Genomic DNA, 24,179 nt, shown 5'->3' with positions numbered 1-24,179 from the left:
ATAAACATGCCATTCAAAAACATGCTGCTCAAATTATCTTATCTCTGAGAATGGAGGAAGTAGTTTGTATGTGTTTTGAGCCTGTGCTGAACTTCAAGCATATCCTTGGTTCAGGAAAACAGTTCTGTTTTGCATAGAAGTGTGTGGGAAAGGAGAGGTGCTAGCGTAGCTAACTTTCCTGTGGGAGCATGGATGTTTATGCAGGTGCCATACAGAAGATATGTGAATTTGTTCAATTACAGTAATGCCAGGGAAAGGAACTTCTAAGCTAAATCCTTTACTTGGTATTGTTTTCAGATCTTGGTGTTTCATGGAGCACAGAGACAGCCCAAGTGTTATTGCCCAAAGGCAGGCATTTTGGAGACATCCTACAGATCTCCGAGGAGAAAAATACAGGACCTGCGTATAACTTGTGAAGAAAAATCCATGAGGCTGTGGGAAGTGAACACAGTTCTCCCGTACCTCTTCTCAAAATACTACTCTTTTCAGCCAGGAGCACTAGGCATGTGGACGGTCCACCCAAAAAGCATTATTAAACCGTAAAACCACTGTTTCCAAGCAGATACTTAGCAGGAGTCTTTGAGATACCTAAGAATAAACATGCAATTTTTGGAAGTGAAACAAACTAATTCAGTGCACTCGCAAATGCAAAAAACATGTAGAACCATTAAAAAGCTGAGGAAAATAATGAAAAAAAAAAAAAAAAGTTCAGTAGAAAGCAAGGTAGATGCTGAAATTTCAAACTGGTTAATTTCTAAAAGCCTTTGCAAACTTGGCTGCTCACTCTTGGTCTGGCCTAGTGCAGTTGCCATGGCCAGGCTGGCAGGGAGCCGTCTTCCTTCCACTTCTCAAGGTGTAAGTTTTGCTGGGAAGGAGTGCGAGTGTCTGTCTGTATTTGTGCACCCAGTGTCTGGCGCAGCTTTGCAAAAAGATACTCGGTCAAGCAGTTGAATAGTACTTGTGCCTTTTGAGAAAAAATAGAGTGAATTTCTCCCAATTTTAACAAAACAAGGCACAGTAAGCTTTGTGAATTCATCGTGAAGAGGATCTTCAACACATCTGAGCAATCATGAGCCTCATTGAGCACGTGTTTCCTCTTGGCCTTGAAGGCCACACGTACAGTACTTCAGTGACCTCTGAGAGAAGGAAATCAATCCAGCAGCTGTTACTGTGCTGGTCTGAGACCCTTCCCTGACCTCTACCTCCCTACCCTTGGCTCTCGTGCCTAGAGGTAAAAGCAGGCGTTTGGTTTTGCACAGCCTCGAAGGAAGCCTCTTTTTGTATCTGCACACTGAAAAAGGGGTAAGAAGGGCTGCCCAGTCACTTACCAGGCTTCAGCTGGGATGTTCCTGTAGGCCATGCTGTTCAACTATCCAAAAAAGATTAATCAGGAAACAGAAAGAAATAAATATGTTTCTGGAACTACTCAATATTTGAGTCTGGAGACCTGGAATTAAGGGGAGCATGTGGTGAAGGAGAGGCAGAAAGACTAAGATATACATTGCATGTTGCAGGTGCCATTCCTCTGATGATTGTTTTAATTACTTGAAATAATATGGATCCAAATAACCATACTAGTTTCAGCTGCAATTATGGTGTTTGAACGATTCCTTCTTCATAGCACACGAAGGTATGTACTGCCACCTGCTTTGCCCTTTCTACTCAACTCCTGAAAAGCTCCAGTTCTATGTAAATGATGACCCGAAGCCAGTTGGAGTAATCATTTCTAAATGATTACATGAGAATGCTGTAGTTTGTGAAACTGTGCCTCATTTATACAGGAAAGATGCAAATTCTCCTTCTCACACACACTTGCTACGCATGAAGCATCCTCATAGAAAAAACAAAAAACAAAACTGCACCTGCCAATGTGTACTCAGAAAGTCTTTCCAAAAACCAGTGCTGGGCTTTGGTAGTTGCTTTTGTGATGAGCTGCGCAAAATTAAAACAACACAACTTTTGTTTGCTACTTCTGCCATCCATCAACCATATTTCATTGCTGATTTTGTAACTGCTACTCATGTACAGCCTTTCATAGTAATGAATATTAGGCTCACTTCACCCATGGTCATTGGAAGACACGTTTATTTCATCCGTGAAATACCTGCTCAGCTAATACTAATAATAAATGCCAGTTTAAGTGTCTGGTCTTGGATTGAGCCAAAGAGCAGATTCTTGAGAACAACAGTGGGTTTTGCAACCTTACTAAACAAATATGCAAGTTAAAGGAGACAAAAAACCCCAACATTAATTGCAGCTTTTCAGATAGTCTTATACCCCTAAAAATCATCAGAAGTATTCTGGACAAAGGCCACATCTGCACTAGAAAGCCATTCTGGTGAAACCTGCAGAATTTTTCTGCTGTTTCCAGAGCTCAGTGACTTATTTGTACTGACTCGATGCGATTACCATGCATGAGCCAAATTAGGTATTGATGTATAACTGCATTTCTGTCAGGTAACCAGGGCCAAGGTTTGCTGGCTTTCTGCTGCCTGTAAGAGAAATATGAGGCTGATCAGCGAAAAACATAGACTGATATGCCAACCATGCAAGACCCAGAAGTAAGCTTGCTGAAACTAAGTTTTAAATCCTACTTTCTGTATCGCAATACCATGACTATAGTTCTGCTCTGTTTATTTAACTTTAACTCTTGTACAGTGGTAGGTTTTTTTTGAAGATGAGGCAATGAAGATATGGATAGTGAAAAGAAGTTAATTGAATACTGCAGGCAGTAACCAAGCACCAGTAATGGAGAGGCCAGCTGGGACAGTGCAGCAGATTATTTGGTTCATCACACACAGGTCAGACATGGTTAAAAGAATCATAGAATAGTTTGGGTTGGAAGCGACCTTAAAGATCATCCAGTTCCAATCCCCTCTGCCATGGGCAGGGACACATTCCATTAGATCAGGCTGCCCAAGGCCCCATCCAACCTGGCCTTGAACACCTCCAGGGATGGGTCAGCCACAGCTTCCCTGGGCAACCTGTGCCAGTGCCTCACCACTTTCATCGTGAAGAAATTCCTCCTTGTGCCTAGTCTAAGCCAAGGGTCTGGAAAAAACACTGTTTGAAATAAACCCCACGCTAACAGAGGGACGTTCTGCCCAACTTTCAAAGAACATAGTTGCTTGGATGAACTTCAGTTTAAATTAAAAACATTCCACTTTTTGTAGCAGCAGCTACTTCAGGGGGGAGAGCCCAGCGCGCCAAAACCGCGCGCCGCCGCGCTCGATTCTCCCGCCACTGAGCCCTGGGGCGGGACCGAGGGCGGGACCAGGAAGAGGTGGGCGTGGCGTGAGGGGCCATGGAGGCGTGGCCATAGGCTGGGCTAAACCATTGCCACGGCGGGGAAGGGCGGTGGTGGTAATGTCTCCATAGGGCTACGCGTCTCGGAGTCGCTGGAGTGAGGAGCGCGTTTGTGTCGCAGCCAGTATCGGGCGGCGCTTGGGGTTCGCGGGGAGAAGAAGCGGGCTGGCGGCTGCGCTTTCCTTATTAACACCTTTCCTTCTCCCCCCCCCCCGGTGGACCGGTCCCCGTGGAGCGGCTGGGGGAGGCGGCGCCGGGCAGCGCCGGCGGGAGATGCGAAGGGGCTGAGCGGGAAGTTTAGCCGCTCTTCCTCACGGCTCGCCGCTTCCTCACCTTCCAGCTATGTCCTTCCGTCAGAGGAGCCCGCACGGCGGCACGAAGAGCAGGTAAGGCCGAGGCGAGAGGTGCTGGGCCTTCCCCTTTTTCCCCGTGGATCCACTCTCGGCGCGGGGGGGAGGCAGTGGGAGGAACAGCCGCCCTCCCGCGAGCGCGCGCGCGTGGCCTCTGTTCCACGGGGTGGGGTGGGGGGTGGTGTTCGCGTGGGAGAACAGCCGCCCGCGCGCCGCAGCGGCCGTTGGGGCGGGGGAGGGAGTGGGAGAACAGCCGCCCCCCCCTCCCCCCGCGCTCGCGGCTTACCCGCCGCAGCGGAGGGTGTGTGCGCGCGTGGGAGAACAGCCACCCGCGCGCTGCAGCGGCCGTTGGGGCGGCGGTGGCGGAGTGGGAGGACAGCTACCTGCAGCGGCGGGGGGTGTGCGCGCGTGGGGGAACAGCCGCCGCGCGCTGCACACGTGCCCCACCCCACACCCCCCTTCCCGCCTTGACGCCCGCCCGGGTCCCACTGCGGCGCCTTCGTTCCCGGGGCTGCGGGTTTGGCTCGTTCCCGGGGCTGCGGGTTTGGCCCTTTTCCGCCCCGGAAAGAGCAGAGCCGGGTTGGGTCGAAGCTTCCCCGGGGTGCCCGCGCTGAGGGACTCGAGAGGCCCCGAGTCGTGGCCCTGAGGGTGGTTTGGTGGAAGAAAACTTATAAACAATAGAATGGTTTGGGTGGGAAAGGGCCTTAAAGCCTATCCCGTTTTACCCCCCCCCGCAGGGACACCTCCCCCCGGACCAGGCTGCCCAAAGCCCCATCCAGCCTGGCCTTCTAGATGAATAGAATCATGGAATAGCTTGGGTTGGAAGGGGCTTTAAAGATCATCCAGTTCCAACCCCCCTACTATGGGCAGGGACACCTCCTACTAGCTCAGGCTGCCCAAGGCCCCATCCAACCTGGCTTTGAACACCTCCAGGGATGGGGCAGCCACAGCTTCCCTGGGCAACCTGTGCCAGTGCCTCACCACCCTCATTGTGAAGAATTTAATTGAAATCTTGCCCTTTCCAGTTTTCACCTCTCCCCGCCCTTGTAAAAAGTCCCTCCCCAGCTTTCCTGTAGCCCCCCTTCAGGTACTGGAAAACCACTCTAGGCCTCACTGGAGCCTTTTCTCTAGGCTGAACAACCTCAGCTCTCTTCCCCAACCAGGTTGCTAAGGGAAGTTGTGGATGCCCCATCCCTGGAGATGTTCAAAGCCAGGTTGGATGGGGACTTGGGCAGCCTGATTTAGTGAGATATCCCTGCCCATGGCAGGAGGGTTGGAACTAGATGATCTTTAAGGTCCCTTCCAACCCTATTCTATGATTCTCAGCCTGTCCTCGTAGCTCCAGTAAACTGATAATCTTCTTGGCCCTCCTCTGGATCTGTTCCAACAGTTCCATATCCTTTTGTTGGCAATTCCAGAGCTGGGCACAGTACTCACAAGTGGAGTCTCATGAGAGCAGAGTAGAGAGGATAAATAAACTGTGATGTCTGCATGGGATGATGTCTCAAAGAGGTTAATAATGCAAATCCACCTAATGTACTCGCCTTGTCTTGTCGCATCTGCTTCCAGCCCACAGCTTTTGACTCGCTGGTCTCAAGGAAGGAAACGTGGTGCGGATGGGAAGCAGAGAATGCAGAATACATCAGATTCATCAGGTTTTGGTGAAAACAGGTGCAGGCCTTCTGACAACAGGCCAAACAGGTAGGCAACACCTGCAACTGAAAAAAACGCTCTGCTCTTTTATTCATTTGGGTCTGTGAAATTGACTTTTGTACTCGGTTTTCCACACCCTCCTTGTGTAATAAGTGATCTCTTGACCGTAGCTGCTCTTAAAGAAGGGAAAACAAAGTAGTGCAGTGTTCTGATCATAGAATCATAGAATGGTTTCAGTTGGAAGGGACCTTAAAGATCATCCAGTTCTTAACCCCCCTGCCATAGGCAAGGACACCTTCCACTGGATCAGGTTACTGAAAACCTCATCCAACTCAGCCTTGAACACCTCCCTGGATCAGGCATCAACACCTTCCTTGGGCAACCCGTTCCAATGGGCTTCACCACCATAACAGGAAAAAAGTTCATCCTAATATCTAAATCTTTGAGTCACTTCTTAAGAATAAACATTTTCATTCTCACCTCTTGAATTATATTTGTGATTTTCTGTCCTGTTTCCTCCTCGCTTACTGCTATTTATGAAGTAATAACTGCACAGACCAGTTATGTTTGTTTATGGCTATGGGCTGTACGTACTGTTGTGGTAACGTCAAACGAGATGATAAATTAAAAATTCAAGTCTTAAAAGTTATCTGTCTTCACATTTCTGAAGGCAGCACAGACCATCTTGAGGAGTTGTGTCTGTCAGTACGTGTATGCAGGGGTCCAGTTCTGAGGTAGGTTACTCTGTTCTCATCGCTGCTCCCTGCCTTTCTTACGATTTCCCAGCAGGTAAACTTCAGTTTAGTGAAAATATCTTATATCATTGTCTGCACCTGAGCTCTTCATGCCATAGTCCCTTTAGTTACTTTTATCAGTGAATGGGAGTTCTGGCCTGCAGCCCAATTGCCAGTTGATTGAGTCTAGTTTTGTAATGTAGAATGAGATGTGTTGTGCCTTGTAACTACTCATTTTTCTTTGCCGATAATCAGGGAAGATGTCAGTCACTGGCTCAAATTACAATATCCAAAGTAAATGAAATTAATTTCAGGAAGCATGTTTGACTAGGATGATGACAAAGATGAAACTACAGATTGCTTCATTAGTTTCAACCTAAGTAAGCGATGCTTTTGTGTGTCTTCCAGTAGTGAATTGAACAGGCATACATTCTGGTTTGGATTCAGCTCCCATTGAAGTTATTCTCTTCTTGTGCTAAACCTACTTTTTGTTTATGCCAATTCGACATTGTCAATATAAAATTTTAAAATGGGAAGAGGCTCGGGATGGAAGCTGGGTCATACAGCAGCTTCAGTTGAGTGGGTGGGGTTATAGCGTTGTTTTCCTGCCCCTCTGAGTGTTTGAGCACCACTGGGCATATAAGAAAGCTGGGGAGCAACTTTTTATAAAGTCATGTAGTGACAGGACATGGGGCAGTGGCTATAAATTGGAGAGGGGCAGGTTTAGACTAGACATAAGGAGGAAATTCTTCACAGTAAGGGTGGTGAGGCACTGGCACAGGTTGCCCAGGGAAGCTTTGGGTGCCCCATCCCTGGAGGTGTTCAAGGCCAGGTTGGATGGGGCTTTGAGCAGCCTGATCTAGTGGGAGGTGTATGGCAGGGGGGTTGGAATTAGGTGATGTTTAAGGTCACTTTCAACTCAAACCATTCTAGGATTCGTTTGCAGTCCTAGCACAGCACCAAAGCTTCTCACCAAGTGTGAAATAGTACATGGGGATGAGAGTCTCGAAGACTAAACTCAGTGTGTCTGGCATCAAAAAAAAATTAGTCAAGACGTAAAAGCTGTAGACCCTCCCATATACTCCCTTATTCTCTCTATACACAACACAGGTACAGAAAGAAGTATAAAAAGGTATTGACACAGAGTTGAGAAAAACCCTCAGATGGGGGGACTGACTGGGTGCTTCTGGGGTCATGCTATTGTCTGCCATGGGAGAGGACTAATTGAATGTGGCCTGCATTTTCTGCCAAGTTAGAAATTAATATAGGCAAATGCTAAAAACCTGTAGATTGGACCAGTATTTGCAGAGGGAACCTGTGCTGTTTGCTGTGGATTTTTAATTTTTCTGAATTGGTAACTGGGTTTCATCTGAAAAGAACTTTCAGTTTGAATTTAGCAAAAACTTCAAAGTTGGTAGCACAAGCCAATTTATGAGCTGAGAACAGGAAGGGACTTGGAACTGGTTTTAACACAGATGGGTCCAATTCTCTGACTTCAAGGGACTTATTTGCACAGAATTCTGGTAAGTCTCCAGAGCATTTCCAGACCTGCTGAAAAAGCTTTGGTTTGTAGGATACGCTTTTGAGTTTGTACTATAGGAGAGCTGGTCATCAAGAGGACAGAAACTGGAAAACACATTAAGTGATCTGATTATAGGCAACTATTGTGTGGGAACGGATATAAACTTATTCTCCTGTAACAGTCTAAATCGGCTTGTGATGCAGATGGGTTACAATAAAGTTGTTAAATCCCACTTTGGAAAGTCATAACAAATCTCAGTTTACTAGCTAAGAATTGACTGCCTTTTGTTGTGCCTTTGCCTTCTCTACACAGAGAAAATCCTGGTGCTATAATGTAATTATTAAATAGTCATCAAGCTGTGAATGGGGGAGATGCTGGGAATAGGGTGGGAAAGACAATAAAATAAAATCTTAAGTTAGATGCTTTTTTCATCTTTTTTTAATTTTTTTTTTCTCTTTCTAGTTTTACAACACCAGAAGGCCATGGACCCCTTTCCCGGTGTTTGGATTGGGGAACTGCAGTGGAAGAAGAGGAAATGAGGACCAGTGTTAACAAAGAAATTACAAGGTACCCATGGGTGTTTGAGATGCCGGGGGGAAAAGAGGGGAAATGGTAGTTGTCTTGTAGAATCTGTACTGACTTGTATTTTTAACTTCATCGTTGTAGTAAAATCAGACCAACGTTAGCTTCTTGTCTGCTGCTTTTAGATCAGCTTTGGCTGAATTCCTGCGGGAATGACATAATGTGCTCTCTGGAGTGTTGATGTGTATCACCAAATATCTCTTTTGGAAGAATCCTTTCCTAAGTATCTTAGATTGAATTACTTTGAATCTCCTTTCACTAATAACTGGTTTTGCATATCATTGCTATAAAAAACATTTTTAGGGAAAAGACTTAGGAAAAGGAAGTCTTGAGATTTTTTTGTTTCTAGGGAAAATTGAAATATCAGTTCCATAGTTGAAAGGCATTTACTGTATTTGGATTGACTTCTTTGAGACTTCTGCTTAGCTGAGAAGTAAAATCAACTGTGAGATGGGAAGTGCAGCCTTGCACGTTCTGTCTGTGTATTCTTAAAATGGATTTTAACTCTTGCAGATACAGAAGAAAACTCCTAATAAATGAATTTTCAAGAGAAAGGAAGTCCTCTTCCTCCTCTGGAAGGTAGGTTAAATTTCTAGCTTAGTGGAGGAATATCCTGACAATGGGTCTGAATTTTCACATGTACCATTACTGCTTCTGAAAAAGCTCAGTTAGAAATTGTTAATCTTAAGTCTGGTCTAATATTGCAGTTCAGTAACATCCCAAGCAAGCATTCATTTGAAAAGTTTTAGCATGTTTCTTTTTAATCTTCTACATGTGGGTTTGTTAGAGTGTTACTTGTTTTGTGGTACTCCCAAATTTACCACGTGTTTTCTTTAGTTCTGATTCAAAGGAGTCCACTACAACAGTAGAAGTTGAGACAGATGAGGTGGTTTTGATGAGAAGACAAAAACAGATAAACTATGGAAAAAACACAATTGCATATGACAGATACATTAAAGAAGTTCCCAGGTGAGCTGCTTGTGTTTCTGGAAAACTAAATGTTCAATTGTAAGTTATACCTGTTCTATTGTTAACACATTAAACTTCATACTTGAAGGGTTTACATAGAAGGCATCCACAAATTAAAACTCCAAGACATTTTTTAACACGTAAGTGACAAATGAGGCATGGATTTTATTTTTTATTCACTAGTTGGTGCACAAAGAATATCCCTTCACGCTTTGTCATGCTGCAGAAATGGAAGTGAAAGGTCTTCGGTTATGCTTGTCAGCTACAAGAAATGAAACTGCTTTTTGCAGTCAATTTTCTCGTTAGTAATCTAAAAGACCAAATGGTCAACAATTACTCTTAAGTTTGGGATATGTTATATGCAGAAATTTCATGCTGAAATTTTCAGACCTGAGATAATAAAATTTTTTGTTTGACTTGAGGACAAAAAATAAAGTGTTCAAAAGGAGATGACAGCTTTTCACTTCAGTGCTGGAATTGCACAGTAATCCTTTGTCATAAATATAATCAATTAGGTTCATTATGACCCAGCAAATTCTGTGTAGCAGGCAGTCTTAACATAAATCAGTTCTAACAAATCTGTATGATATGTCTGTGTGAAAAACATTAATTAATTTTTCTTGTCTAATATCTGAATAGATGCCATCGTGTACCGGGAGTTCATCCCAGAACTCCAAATAAGTTTAAGAAGTACAGCCGTAGGTCATGGGACCAGCAAATTAAACTATGGAAAGTTGCATTGCATTCCTGGGATCCACCTACTGAAGAAGGATGTGATCTGCAAGAAATGTACGTATATAGTATTTGAGATACCTTTACAGAAATTAATAAATAACATCTAATGTTATAAAACAAAACAAAAACACCCACAAAAAAATAACAACAAAAAAAAAGCCACCAAATCCCAGCATAGCCTTTTTTGAGATAAGTCAGTGATTGCTGAATACTTTTGTTAGCTACTTTTACGTGCTTAGTGTTATTCAATTCCTTCTTGGTCAAAATATAATAATAGCTCTCTGGACCTCGTTGGTGGGACTGGACCTAACCATTGTCCGCGAAGGGCACGCATTATGTCCCTCACTTCTTTTAGCATATGTCCACTGAGTGAAATTGTAGCTCGTTCTGCATTACCCTATAAAAGAAAATATTGCACTACTGAGATAGACTGATTCTTTCAGAGCAGTCTGCAGATTAATCTGTGGAAGAAGCAGTGCTGAAGAGTTCTTATAACAGATCTCACAAATATTGAGCTTGGATCAAGACAATGTATGAGAACCCGTCTCACTTGCTAGTTCAAGAACAGTGGTATAAATTCTTGTTTCTTGAGCAAAGAGGAGGAGAGAAGTACTTGTAAAATCCCCTTAAGGTACCATTAAATTAAAACTGTGGCCACAACTGTTCACAGTGAGGTCCAAGATACTGCTATATTCTGCTGTAGAAGATGTCTAGATCCTGCCCGTCGCAGGGGGGTTGGAACTAGATGATCTTCAAGGTCCCTTGCAAACCAAACTTACTTGTAGCTTCCTTGCACTTGTAATCAATGTGAGGGGGAGTTGGTGTTTCATCTTGAAGCCTACTGTATGCGTTGGTGTTGTAGTAGCAGTCTGTCTCCAGATGCTGGGGTCGAGTTCTATGTACTGTGGATACTTGCATTGCAAAACAAATCGATAAAAAACTTGTCTGGAAAGAAGTCCTTGATTTTCCATAACATTTGTCCTCACTTGAGTTGTATTTGATTGTTGGGTACTTGTCTTTGACAAGTTGCCATATTCAGTCTCGAGATCTGGATTTAGTCCTTGTGCATTTTGGCCCAGTTGAGTTGACCTGCTATTCTGTGGTCTCAGTTTGCCATGGCTGTCCCTATAATCTCTGTAGGTCTCTTTGTCTTGTTTGGCTATCGTTTTCAGAACTGCACCTACAAAGTGCAACTTACTACTAAAGAAACTGAACTTATTTTAAGCTGTATGGTTTTTAATGATTTTGCAGTAGTCCTGTTGACCTTGGTGAGATGGAGACAGAATCTGTCGGGAGTAATTCCACTGAATCTCAAACAAGCTGTCAAGATAATGAAGTAAGCATATCTGTCACTTGCTCAATTTGTTTGTTAATAACTGGTCTGCTGCTTATTTATATCCAGAGTAGCCTGAATACATGAGAAATTCTATAATCTGCTCTATTTAGGGACTGTTTATAAAGTTGAGCGATCTTCAAATTCAAACAATTTCCCAGCTATAGCCAGTATCTGTCCATGGTCTGAGTTTAGAAAGTTAGAACTTAAGTGACGATCTCAAATGACAGATGTATCATTTTTCATAGCCTGCAAATGAAAATGTATCTGTTCAAAGCATGGAAGTTATGAACTGTGATGTACAATGGAAATACTACTTTAGACTGCAACATCTAATGTGAAAATAGGATGTAATTTTCTTGACACACTCAGACTTTTTGAAGTAGGCTCTTTTTAGATCCAGAAAGCATTTAGTATGGCTGAGCAGCAACCTTCGGTAAAGAGCTAGTAACGTTTTTCTTATTGGATTTGTTTCTTTGATGAATATTGAATCTGAATAATGTTTCAAATGAATTACTGCACAACTAAATCTGTATTTGACTGCTAATTAACTGACTTTGTATTCCAGGATACCTATTCTGGCTCTCCCACCAAAGTCAGACGTGCTGACTATCAAGCAGAAGGTGATTTTGACTTGGAAGTGTGTTTGAGTGAACCACTTAAAGATTTTGATACTGTGAGTTAAATAGTCTCATGCAAACTTCTTTAGAGGAAGTTTCTTTTAAATGTGAGAGGTTAGATTGGTTTGTAAGCTGTTAATAGTAAGAAAGCTTAAGAAGTTGATGTTTGTTCTCTGAGTTGTGGTTGGTCGACATATTCTCTGGACCAAACTTATGTAAAAATACAAGTAAGTTTTGTGACTTCCTTTTAACTTTTAATTTATGTATATCAGATTTTTTTTTAATAAAACCTGTCAATAGAAAAAAATAGCTAAAGGCAATGCTGCGCTTAAGTAATTATAAATAGTTCCGCAAGATTGTATTGATTTCCCTCCCCCACTCCCCCTCTGCCATGTCCATTGTCTCAGTTGTCTACCTGCAGATCAAGAGCAAAGCAGGGAAATATGTTTGAGCATCTGTGTATTATCCTGCTTCTCCATCTGGCTCTTCTACAAAGATCTGACTTGTAGTAAGGCAGGTGGTAGCTGAACCACACTGCTGATTAGTACTAGTAAACTCACCTACTGCAGTTATTTACCGTAAGGTTAAACTGCCTTACGTTTGGAAAAAGATTTTTTTTTTAGTTGCAAAAATGTTTCTCAAACAATTAGAAATTAAATACGCTTAAGAAATTCAAGGTCAGTATGGTGAAGCTCAGGCAGTAATGCTTTAAGAAGCAGTGGCCTGAATTTGAGATTTGTAAATAGTCATGGATTCTTTGTTAATACAGCCAAGAAAATGTCTAGGGTAAGTGCTTGATTCTTTTTAATTTGCTGATTTAAAATGTAAAACTGTTGTAAATGATAACACTGTACAGACTTTCTGCTGAAAGCAGTTGATGTTTATTGCTTTTGTATGGGATGTTGCTGGAAAATAAATGAGATTGCCTTTACTTATGACTCTTCAACTTCATTTCCTATTGGTGATGTTCTGTGGCTAACAAAATGCAGGAAAATACTGAAAGCCATGTATCTGAGACCAATATTGATAAGTAGACTAGCATATGTGTGTTAGCAGCGTCCTTTGACTTTGAGGGAGACCTTAAAAACTATTTATTTGTGTGCAAGCCACTGGATTAAATGTAAGACTTCTAATGCGTAAACCTGTTGACCTTTTGCAGACTCCTTAGAAGCAGTTAGATGTCCATTAGTTAGTTACCCAGCTCTGTTCTCTAGAGCAAATTCTAGAAGCAAACCTTGGGTGCTGTTCCGTATGCATGCTCACTGAGGAGCTAGCTATGTGTTGGTAGAACGTTCCAGCCTAGCAATGCAGCTGGTCCGTGCTCAGTAGCTGCTTGTGAAACAGGTTTAGATTTTTTAAATTTATCTTGAAACAGCTGGGTATCCATAGTATCATTTTTAATCAGATTATTCCCTGTTGCTTCAGCTTCTTAGAGAACTTATTTTTTTTATGGACTGCATTTAAAGAGAGTGCTTATGTCTGGGTGTTTTTTCAAAGGTGCTGAACACCGAACTGGAAAATTTTTTTTTGCAATGGAACAAAGCCCTCTAGTGGTTAAGTGTGGGATAACCGCATCTATTGAGGTTCATGTCTGGTCATAGACTGATCTTGCGGAAAAATAGCATCCGTATCTTAAGTTGTGCGTAGTTACATACAGCTGAGTTTGCTTCAGATGGAGAATTGGCAAGTACAGCTGTCAAACTTTAGACTTATTAGGTTAAATTCCTTTAAAAATAAAAATGAACAGGTTGTTATATAGGCAGGACTTGTAAACCTTGTTTTTTATACATTTATGGCTTCTGTTTTATGTTTCTCTTGCTCCCTTCACACCAAGTCTTGTCCTCTTTCAGCATCCTTTATACCATGCTGGGCTAGCTGACGGCTGTCTTAGCTTTGGCTAATTTAAAGCTCCATCTGCATTGATGGGATAGTCAGTACACAGGTGCCGACAGGATGACAAGCAGAATGTTTAAGAGCTAAGCTGTCTCAATTTGTCCTTCACTTGAGCATTAATTTGGGCTTCCTTTGTTACTTAGTTGTCCCGAAAAGCGTAAAGGAACACACCTACCCTTTTGTTAAAAACCTGGAAAGCTGGTTCGGTTCAAGAGTTGGGATGGGAAATGTTTTGAAAAAGACTTGACAATACAACAATTTAAGTCTTTTTAAGGAAGCCAAACTAAAACCATCTTTGTTCCATTAATCCATTTTTAAGTAAAAAATGCCATTCCAACAACATTTTGTTTGTGTGTGTTTACTGAAGTTAATTTCAGGATTATCTGCTGTATCACGTTGCTAATGCAGACAAAGCCCCCGGTACAGAGGCAAGGCATACACAGAACAGCTATGTCCATATGCTTGAGTATGGATCTATGGGAAGTCTGCTGGGATTCAAGCATTTCTGTATCAAAACTGGTTTGGTAAAAGACTTGAACTTCCTGGATCCTCTTATTACATGTTTTCTTCCACATGGTTTCTCAAAATGAGAGAAGATTGGTTAATAACTGTATAAGTAACTCTTTGAGTGCTTCCTGACGAACCGGGATAATTTTGGCAAAATATTGTGTAAATAAGACATCGAAGTTACCTTGGGAAGTGTCGAAAGTCCATTTATTTTCAAAGAAAACACTGTGGTTAGAGTATATGATAAATTGGTTAGGAGAGAAAGCAATATTGCTGAGCAGAATTGATTTTATACATGTAGTATTTAATGTTGTGGCATCAGGGTATGTTGTGGCTTAACCCCAGCCAGCAGCTAACCCTGCAGCTGCTTGCTCATTCCTCCACCCTTGCCCCGGTAGGATGGGGAGGAGAAGCAGGAGAAAAAAAAACCCAAACAAGTCATGGGTTGAGATAAAGACAGTTTATTGGTCTTTTCCTTTGCTGTCTTATTAATGGAATATACAAAATGAGCGATGCACAACACAATTTCTCACCACACAATGACTGATGCCTAGCCTGTCCCTGAGCAGCAATCACAGTGCTCCTGCCAGCTCCCCATTTTATATATTGAGCATAACTTCATACGGTATGAAATATCCCTTTGGCCAGCTTGGGTCCTGACTGCCCCCTGCCAGCTTCTTGTTCACCTCCCTGCTGGCAGGGCTTGGAAAACTGAAAAGCCTTCGACTTGGTATGAACACTACTTAGCAACACCTAAAACATCAGTGTATTATCAACGTTATATTATAGAGAATATACAAAAATATGGTATTATACCATCTACTAGGAAGAAAACTATTCTAGCAAAAAAAAGAAGGTTTAAAAAGGGCAGGTGTTGGGTACTGCACTTGAGACGCAACAACCCTGTGCAACACTATAGGCTTGGGGAAGAGTGGCTGGAAAGCTGCCTGGCAGAAGGACCCTGGGGGGTATTGGTTGACTGACTGAATATGAGCCAGCAGTGTGCCCAGGTGGGCAAGAAGGCCAATGGCATCTTGGCTTGTATCAGAAACAGTGTGGCCAGCAGGAGCAGGGAAGTGATTGTGTCCCTGTACTCAGCAGTAGTGAGGCTGCACCTTGAATCCTATGTTCAGTTTTTGGCCCCTCACTACAAGAAGGACATTGAGAGACTGGAGCGTGTCCAGAGAAGGGCAACGAAGCTGGTGAAGCGGCTGGAGAACTGGGGTTGTTAAGCCTGGAAAAAAGGAGGGGAGACCTTATCACTGTCTACAACTGCCTGAAAAGAGGTTGTAGTGAGGTGGGTGTTGGTCTCTTCTCCCAGGTGATAGGGAATAGGACGAGAGGGAATGGCCTTCAGTTGCGCCAGGGGAGGTTCAGATTGGACAACAGGAAAAATTTCTTCACTGAAAGGGTTATCCGGCAGTGGCAGAGGCTGCCCAGGGAGGCTTGAATCGCCATCCCTTTAGGTATTTAAAAGATGGGTAAATGAGGTGCTTAGGGATATGCTTTTGGTGGCGGGCAGGTACAATTGGACTTGATCTCAGTGGTCTTTTCCAACCAAACAATTCTATGATTCTGTTAAAACCAGGACAGGGTAGTACCTAAATACAAAACACGCAAGGTGTCAAGATCCAGCATCTGTCACTTGTGGCTCCCACTGTATTTTTGGATTGCCAGTGCAATTCTTTGACCTTGCCACTTACCTCCCTGGAATTGCACACGAGCAAACCAATTCGGCCAAAAAGTGCTGATTCATACACTTGAGAAATAGCTTAGTTTTAAGTGGAAATTTGAAACCTACTTTGTGAGTTAAACTGGGGTTCAGCTGTCTGTGCTGGGAGCTTTCTGTCTATTCAAGTTTCTATTGGGAAAGTTCCTGGGAGGTACTGGAATAGCTCTAATTATGCTTAAAAACAGCGTTTTCTTTTGTGTTTCTTTAGAAAGCGGCTATTCTGTTTCTTCTGCAAAATTCTTTGTTTTCAGAAATATGAGTGCAATATAGAGATGAAGATTTGTGCCTGCTCTTTCAGCCAGCTTTCATGTGCTCGAATCAAAGTCACTTTGCAATGCTGCAGAGGGCAGTAAAAGTGCATGTTTAATTACATGCACACAAAAGAGATCTCGGAGTTGCTTTACATTTGTTGTAAATGCCAGGAATCTAATTATACTCACTGATTCTGACCCCGGGAGCAACCCATAGTTCCAATAAAATCCCTTCAAGTCTGTCATCTTTCACTGTTCTTTCCATTTCCAGTTTCACTTGATCTTAAGCCCATTATTACAAGGAATGGAAGATAATAGTAACTTAACAGCAGACAGGAAAAAAATGGACTTCAGGGGGCAAAAAAAGTCCTCCTAACAGATACTACCAGCCTGCTTGCATTTAACATCCTTAGTGCTATATAGTGGAAGTATCTGAAAAACGATTATTTAAACTGCTCGATGAAGACACTTTATTACATTATTTTGCAAGGAATAGAGAAAACTGATTTTTTCCTCAGAGTTTGAGATTTTCCAGAGCAAATCAATTTCAGGATTTTATCCACAGCTAATTATCTTCAGAATATTCCTGAACATCGAGTCTATATTTTTTGATATTTGTTAGAATATCTTTGTCTCTCACACCTACTGAATTGCCAGTGCTCTAAAAGCATTGCAGTATGAATTAAAATTATACATTGTAGTTGGGATGTTGGATATGAAATCAAAGCAAGGAATTGGCAACAACTGAAAAGAATATAAGGTTATCGTGTCTGGTGCACAGGGGAAAGAATGCTAGGAAAAGTGATTGAGAGTCGGTCTGATGTAGAAACTGCTTTCAGCTGAACATTGTATGCAAAGGCACAGCAAAGGTAGAATTAAAGACCTATAAGGAATAAAGTGACATTCTGCTGGTGCCCTGTCCTTGAACAAAGAAAGAAGACATTTTAAGCCATCCAGGCTTATCTGGAAACAGACTGTTCCTCAATATGCTGCTAGAATTTCTGGAGCAATGTACTCCAAAGATAAGGCTAGTATAGAGCTATAGAGTGCCGACTAACAAAGAACGGTCTGAAGACGCTAAATGCATTCAATACTAAGTCTATCAAACCAATTTGCCAAAATAATCAATTAGAATTCTGACATTTGACCATAAAACTCCTTCCCCTCATTCTCCTTGGACAAACTTAAACCGGCAGGAGCAATCTTTATGCTATACCAACTGTGGCATAAAGCATAAAGCACAAAGGTGAGGCTTTACCTGACAATCTAATTTCCATGGCATTCTGGCTGTCCTTTAGAAGACACAAAGAAGTATTCTGCCTTTTCCAGTTTCTTCTCCCAACAGTAAATACAGATACATTATTTATTGAGATGAAAATATTTTATATATAATATTTAAAAAATCTTCCGATGTGTTGACATAAATGCTCCCAGTATTGGTGAACGTCACGATTTCTCTGAATTATCATCACAGCATAGATTAAGCAAGACAATTCAGTGTTATCATTGGGAACTAAGGATGGCTGGATGGAATTACAGGTTTTGCAAATCATAATCTGAGCTGGTTGAAGCAGTTGTATTCAAGCAGGTGGTAGGTACCTCAGAGAGCTCTTCAGAGAGCGTCTAGAGCTGGTCATGGACAGGCTTCTCAGGACATGAAAAGTTTCTGTATATCAGACTTTAATGAAAAAAAGCAAAGATGTCCCTCTGGGGAGCTCGGATTCAGACCCTTGCTATGCCTGCTGTGGAGCAGGCAGTTAAACCATGGACTCACATGTCCCTGCGGGCTCTTAATTGTTCTGCAGGGAGGGACCAGGCTCTCCTTGTGCTCAGAAAGTGTTCCCGAAGAGCTTCCCTGTAAAAATGTCAGTGAAGTCACAGAATCATTTACGTTAGAAAAGACCTTTAAGATCATTGAGTCCAAGTGTAAACCTACCACTGCCGAGTCCACCACTAAACAGGTCCCTGAGTGCCACATCTACACGTCTTTTAAACACCTCCAGGGATGGTGAATCAACCACTCCCCTGGGCAGCCTCTGCCAGTGCTTGACTACCCTTTCAGTGATATTCTCTACTATCTAGTCTATGTTTTTACATCAGCAAATAAATTCATTTCGAATGATGCTAAGATGTTCCCTCCAAACACTCCCAAACTAACATCAATTTTCAAGCTATGGTTCTTAGAGGTGAAGTGGATTTGGGTAACACAGTAAAGTATACTTTCTCTTCCAGCACCAATCTGGTTTCAGTAGAACCACAAGCAGAATTTAGGCCCATTTCTGGAACTCAGCAGAAATATTTTTGTTTCTTTTTTTTCTTATTTTATTAGTGCAGCATTTTAAAAAGTTATGAAAAATCCCTGTATGTCTCTAAGAATACAGAGACTTGGAAATGTGACTTTTTTCATTGAAGGGTGCAGTTTTTCTTGCTTTCATAACCTCTCTTGGTTTGGTTTCGATGCATTCATAAAGACAAACAAGCAAACTTTGTAAGATGTGTTTTACAAATTAAAATAGGCATTGATAGGGGAAAAAACACATTCTTGTGGGTTGAATATGTCTGACTATTAACAGCAAAGTAGATCCCTGGGTGAACTTTGTTGTAAATGAACGAATCTTATATTAAAGCTGAGAATGGTATTTTGCTTTCAGAATCTGATTGCTGTGAGTTCTACTTTTCACACAGATGCAGATGAAAAAGGGATGATCCCTTTAAGAGCTTGATAGGTTAAGTTGGGAAATTCATATCTCGCACACCAGGCAAAAAATATGCTAGCAACTGCTGGGAAAATGACAACTGCAGTGCCTGATCGCTTGTCAAATCAATGAGGCTTTTCTCTCCTTTTGGTGAGAATTTATTTGCAGGGGTTGGTGAGCTGAGAAAATAAGATTCCTGACCTAATGGTCACCCCCATTGGTATCTCATTGTGGAAAATACTCTCTGCTGCAGTCCATTCAAGTGATTGGCAATGACAGCTTGGATGGATATTGTCAGTTGACAGGGCTTTGCACTCTTTCTGTTTTAAAAATGATGCGAAAGATCCCTTCCCCAGTGTGCAGTGCCACAAGTTGAGTTTATGAATGAATGGATGAATGCATGCTTCTCTCCTGTCATCCGCAGTAAAAAAATATTCCAATCCTATCCCTGAAATTATATGCTAAGTAAATTCACACACATGCATTTAACACTCAAATGGGGCCTGAAGGCAAGCTGAGCAAGTCCTTCCAAACACGGTGGCTGTAGTTTTTTTGTAGTCATTAGGAATTTCATGGAAAATGTAAAACTGCCCACTTGATATGGAAAATCTCCATGAAAAATGTGAAATTCCAGTGTTTCCAGCAAGGTTTTTGCTGACAGCTCATGCATGGAGAATAGCCTGAAAGACATGCATGCAATTAAGGGATCCATATAGCTGAACTGGAGAGAACAACACAGGCAGTGGGGGATGTGGCCTTTGCTAGGGCCAGCTGGTGTCTGCTCCTGGGCTCTCTGAGGGCATCAGACCATTGAGAGAAGTGGGGTAAAAGGGGAAAGAAAGAAAACACAGAAGCTTCAGAGAAAATGAACCAAGTCTATCGGAGAAAATCCTGAAGCTCCTAGGTAACACTTGCCCTCCCCACGCCTCCCCCTTTCTAGATGCCGTGAGATGCAGTTGAGAGCGGGACAGAAGTTTCTTGTTTTTGCAGACCTGATAGAAACGATGCAAATATCAAGTGTGCAGCGGTACTGGGAAGCTTAGCCAGGGAGGCAGGTGCTAGGCTATGAAGCCGAGAATGAATGGTTTGGGAGAGAGAGCATTTGGGTTTCACTCTGTAACCAGTCAGGCGTGTCACGGTGCTGCTTGTGAGAGGCTCTAGCCGTTCAGGAGAATTTTTTTGCTGTGTCTCATCATTTCTTTGCTATGTTTCTGAATGGTTCAGCCCTATCAGAAAAGGCTCAGTTATTATGTTTATTCTAGAAGAGTGTTTTATGCACATCAGCTTGAAAAACTTCCACGGGTGTTATTGAATATGGATGGTAAAGCTGAAAAGAGAAGGGCAAAAACTGCCCTGCTTCTCCCTTTCCATTGCAATATAACATCAAGCCTGCAGGTAGCTGATTCCTTGCCTTGCCTGTGGTCATTTATCCGAGAAACTGCAGTCCACTCGCATGAACCTGATGCTGCAGCACTTTTGCATTTGTCACCTTAGCTACTGGTTTAACTGATGTTAGAGGGAAACGGCAAATTAGTTTGGGAGGCAGAGGTTGCAGATTCGCAGAAGCGAACATTGAAGCACAGAGAAATGCCTCACAGTGTGTTTTGTTCTGAAAATATCCCCAGTAAAGTCATTTAGCCGCACGGTTCCTATCTGTTAAGGCAGGTGTTTCTGTTCTATTTGATAGGGAGATACCTTCTCCGTGCAAGAGCGTGGTGTAGACAGGTGGAAGCTAGCAGTGATCTGGGCTCTTGGATGAATTGCTCAGCGTAGCACTGTGCACGGGATCTGAAGAGTATGGCTGCATTATCCGGCTACGCTATCTCAATTCCTGCTGCTGCTGCATTGCCCTTGGCTGCAGCGCCTCTGCTCTGTAACCCTTGCACTGTGGAGACCAGGATTTAGCAATACATCCATCGGGCATAATGTAAGGAGTGCACAGGCATGTAAAGGAATTAGGAATAAACCTGGAAGTAGGTTGTCTGATTCCCCGGCATAACACCCTGACTTAGTTTTTCTCATTTGAGGGCTATTGTGCAGTTGTCTCACAAAGCAAATTGGGCTCATTCTCACTTTTTTTGTTTGCACTGGTTAGGAAATACCTCTTGTTTGGAAGAGAAGGTGGGAAACAGACCGGGCCACAAGAAAAGGGGAAAGTAAAGCATTGGTTGGTGCTGTGTATGAATGTAGGATAGAGGTCTGCTCTGCAGACAGGAGAGAAGACTTGAGGAGAGGCTGGCCATGGAAACGTGATTCCTATGCTGCCAATGAAGCAGATTTAATAAAAGACAGTAAAATTGTGCAGCCTCTGAAATATCATAGCAAAATGGTCTCAGATAGCTGCCCTCTCACAGCTGCACCATCAAAGGAATTACATTTAAATGTTTTGTTAGGACTTTTCCTCCTTCCCCCTCCCTTCTCAAATCCCGGAGCACTCACTCCCACGCACAAGGAATATATAAACCATGCAGTGAGAGCATAAGGGTCCTATCGCATAAGCTTTGCAATTGAAAGAAAGAAGGTAAGAAGCTTTTGCTGTACTCCGAGTTACTTTTGGTGCAATCTGAACAAAACTATTTACTTAGCCAACTCTTTCCAGAAGAGTTTGGGCATCCTGTGCTTTGTACACTGCTTGCTTTACCAGCCTGCCTGCAGCACTGGGAAAATGGAAGCAAAAGGACCCCTTCTTAGATCCCATTGGCTAAGATTGTGGTACAGCATGCATCAGTGATGATTTTTTTGTGGAGTCATTTACCTCTGCCTCTTCTGATTGTCTTCTTTTAAAGCGGGTATCTTACATAACCTGAGAATGACAATCGCTGCTGTGTGAACACAGAGTGCAAAATGGGAGAGCACTTCGCAACATTAGGACAGAAATTACAAGACCTGCCAGGTATTTCTGGTAGAAGAGAATTATGTGCAATACGTGACAACTGTTTAAGGAGAAGATGTCGGTGCTGAAGAATTCCTTGGGCAAGAAAGTAAATCCAGACTTACAGCCCTTTGCACGGCAGTATCTCAGTTAATGTTCTTGGGTTGCTGCTAGTTTGTAAGTTAATGTGCCCTGGGTTGCTGCTAGTTTGCAAGTGAAGTAACGTGGCACATCTTCTGTGTCAGGACAGAGCCTAGCGGGGAGTAGCACAGCTTTATTAATGTCAAATTCCTCACATCTTGGAGTGCAATCTTTTTATGATCACCATGGATATGTAGGACTCTGCTTAACTTAGAATTTGCTCAGATTGTATGTCTTGTCAAGGACTTGAGTGCATTCACACAGAAAACCCATGGATCAAGGTGGTGGCTTCTATAAATCAGTCGGACCATTATCAGCATTCAGCTATGGATCAGAGAATCTCAGCTGAGTGCTTTATATTGATAAGCAACTCAGTGCTATTTTGTATTTTTTCTCATTTGGTTTGAAGAAGACAAATGAGCTTTAAAAGGCAAAATTCACTGTAACTAAAGAAAACAACAGCTCCGTAGTTCTATAATATTAATATTGCTTAAATATCCGATTTTTCCTCTTCCATAGGGAAAAGACAGAATTGTACCAGCCATAGCCAAACAATGAGAACAGGCATGCTTCTCTTCATCATTTACACATACATGACCGGAATAGCTCCACACAAGACCAGTCTGGAGTAAAGGTTCTTTCACTCTGTAGATAAAAATATTTGTTGTCGGAATAGGTCTCTTATAGTCTGGGACAGAGCCTAGATTCTTCTATTAAAAAAAAGCATTTTTGCTGTTGCTGCAATAGCAACAGCCACAAATAGATCCATCCAGAACCAGATGCACCAGCCAAGCCTCCTTCCCTTGATTATTGGGCAGAATGTGGGTGAAATGATAAGGACCACGTGGCAAACTGAAAATAAAAATGATGTGTTGTTCTATAATGCAGAGGCTTCACTTTCTCCATATGTGCTCTTTGTGCTGTTGTCTTTTTTGGGGGGAAAACTATTCTCATTCTCTCAAAATGGTGGTGGTCATTCAACCATGGTGAATGTACTTGAATCTTAAGATAGATGATCACAATCCTGTTATCTGCAGTGTCAGGATGATTATCCCAGCAGTCCTACGGGATCAACCTAAAAACTGTTGGGCAAGAAAACCATTTGTCAGAAATTACAGCAAGAAGATGATTTGTAGTGAATTTGAAACACAATTTTTTGCAGCTGCTCTGGCTGCTCCCCCCCCGTCTTTCCCATGCTGTCCAAACGAGATGAGATAAAGGTTCTTGTTTCTTCTGTCAGCATTTGTAGGCTGGCTGAAGAAAGTGTTTTTATTCTCATTCATTTTCTTTATTTTACAGCTGTGAGTACGCAATAACTGCACCATATGTTAAATACAATTGAAATATAGTTTATCTTCTGTGTCCGAAGATTTAATATCTTATATTGGGGTGGGTATATTTAATGGAGCAGACATGAAATACAGAGGTCTCTTGTGTGCAGAAACCTGAAGAGAAGTGTCTCTTCATCATCAAAAGCTTACCACTGCCTGAGTTCTAATCTCTTTAACCAGACAAAAGACAAGCCCGGTGACAACTATGCTACCCCTTTCAGTATAATTTCTTAAAGCCTCTGTCAGCTTTCTGCAACACTTTCTGAGCAAACAGAAACTGCCCTTCAGACCAACGGAATATGAAAAATCATAAAGTTTCCCTGGTAACAGGAGGATCACTTTTATACTTTTAAAAATAATTTAATTAAGATTCCTTCTCTAAGCATGCTTTCCCCTCAACTAAGCCTAGACTTCATACTCGAAAATAACTCCAGCACTCGTACAAATTTGACCAGGTAGCTGCTTAATAGACTTCAGGAGCTGAAGGATACTAATCTATAAATGCTTTATAGATAACTTGTGTGGTACAAGATCTGCTGTAGTAAATGGAACCCCCCACACTGACTTCAAATGGCTCAAGATTAGGTGTTTAGGAAGGCCACAAACACCGCCTGTGATAGAAAAGTAATTCAAGTTGTATTATACCAGGTTTTCTGCCTCCACCTGACTTCTTATTCTAGGCCACAGCAGTGTGTTAGTTGTGCTGGGCTGCTTTTCTTGCGGACTTGCTGAACACAGTTTCTGACCACGGGGCCTCCACCAGGCACCCAGCTGGTGTGACAGCCCACGTGGGTGGTCAGATTTGAATTCTCGCATCTACAGTCGTAATGTGATTCTCTTTAGCATCTTCCATGAACAGCTAGGGGCAAGATGAGGATGTCTGTGAGGCATCTCACAGGAATTATCACAGGGCTTTCAGAAAGCTCTGTCAGATCTATGAGAACTTGCTCCT

At 42.5% G+C, this 24,179-nt stretch overlaps 1 protein-coding gene across 1 annotated transcript; it reads left to right on the top strand.

Moving 5' to 3' along the window:
* Nucleotides 1-3,442: 3,442 nt before the first annotated feature.
* On the top strand, nt 3,443-12,725 carry SLBP (stem-loop binding protein). The gene is made up of 8 exons (XM_054065549.1): nt 3,443-3,692; nt 5,226-5,357; nt 8,028-8,132; nt 8,661-8,726; nt 8,985-9,116; nt 9,756-9,905; nt 11,103-11,187; nt 11,753-12,725. The coding sequence occupies exons 1-8, from the start codon at nt 3,649-3,651 to the stop codon at nt 11,867-11,869; spliced, it is 831 nt and encodes a 276-aa protein (XP_053921524.1). The 5' UTR covers nt 3,443-3,648; the 3' UTR covers nt 11,870-12,725.
* Nucleotides 12,726-24,179: the final 11,454 nt, after the last annotated feature.

This window comes from Cuculus canorus, chromosome 4 (assembly GCF_017976375.1).
Source record: "Cuculus canorus isolate bCucCan1 chromosome 4, bCucCan1.pri, whole genome shotgun sequence".
Lineage (NCBI taxonomy): Eukaryota > Metazoa > Chordata > Aves > Cuculiformes > Cuculidae > Cuculus > Cuculus canorus.
The sequence above is the reverse complement of the archived record's forward strand: the minus strand, read 5'-3'. Positions and strand labels throughout refer to the sequence as shown.

Excerpts from the sequence above, each read along its gene's own strand:
- SLBP (XM_054065549.1), top strand. The coding sequence starts at position 3,649 with ATGTCCTTCCGTCAGAGGAGCCCGCACGGCGGCACGAAGAGCAG. Across the intron at positions 8,727-8,984 it reads TCCTCTTCCTCCTCTGGAAG|TTCTGATTCAAAGGAGTCCA; the intron begins GTAGGTTAAATT and ends TGTTTTCTTTAG. Across the intron at positions 9,906-11,102 it reads GGATGTGATCTGCAAGAAAT|TAGTCCTGTTGACCTTGGTG; the intron begins GTACGTATATAG and ends ATGATTTTGCAG.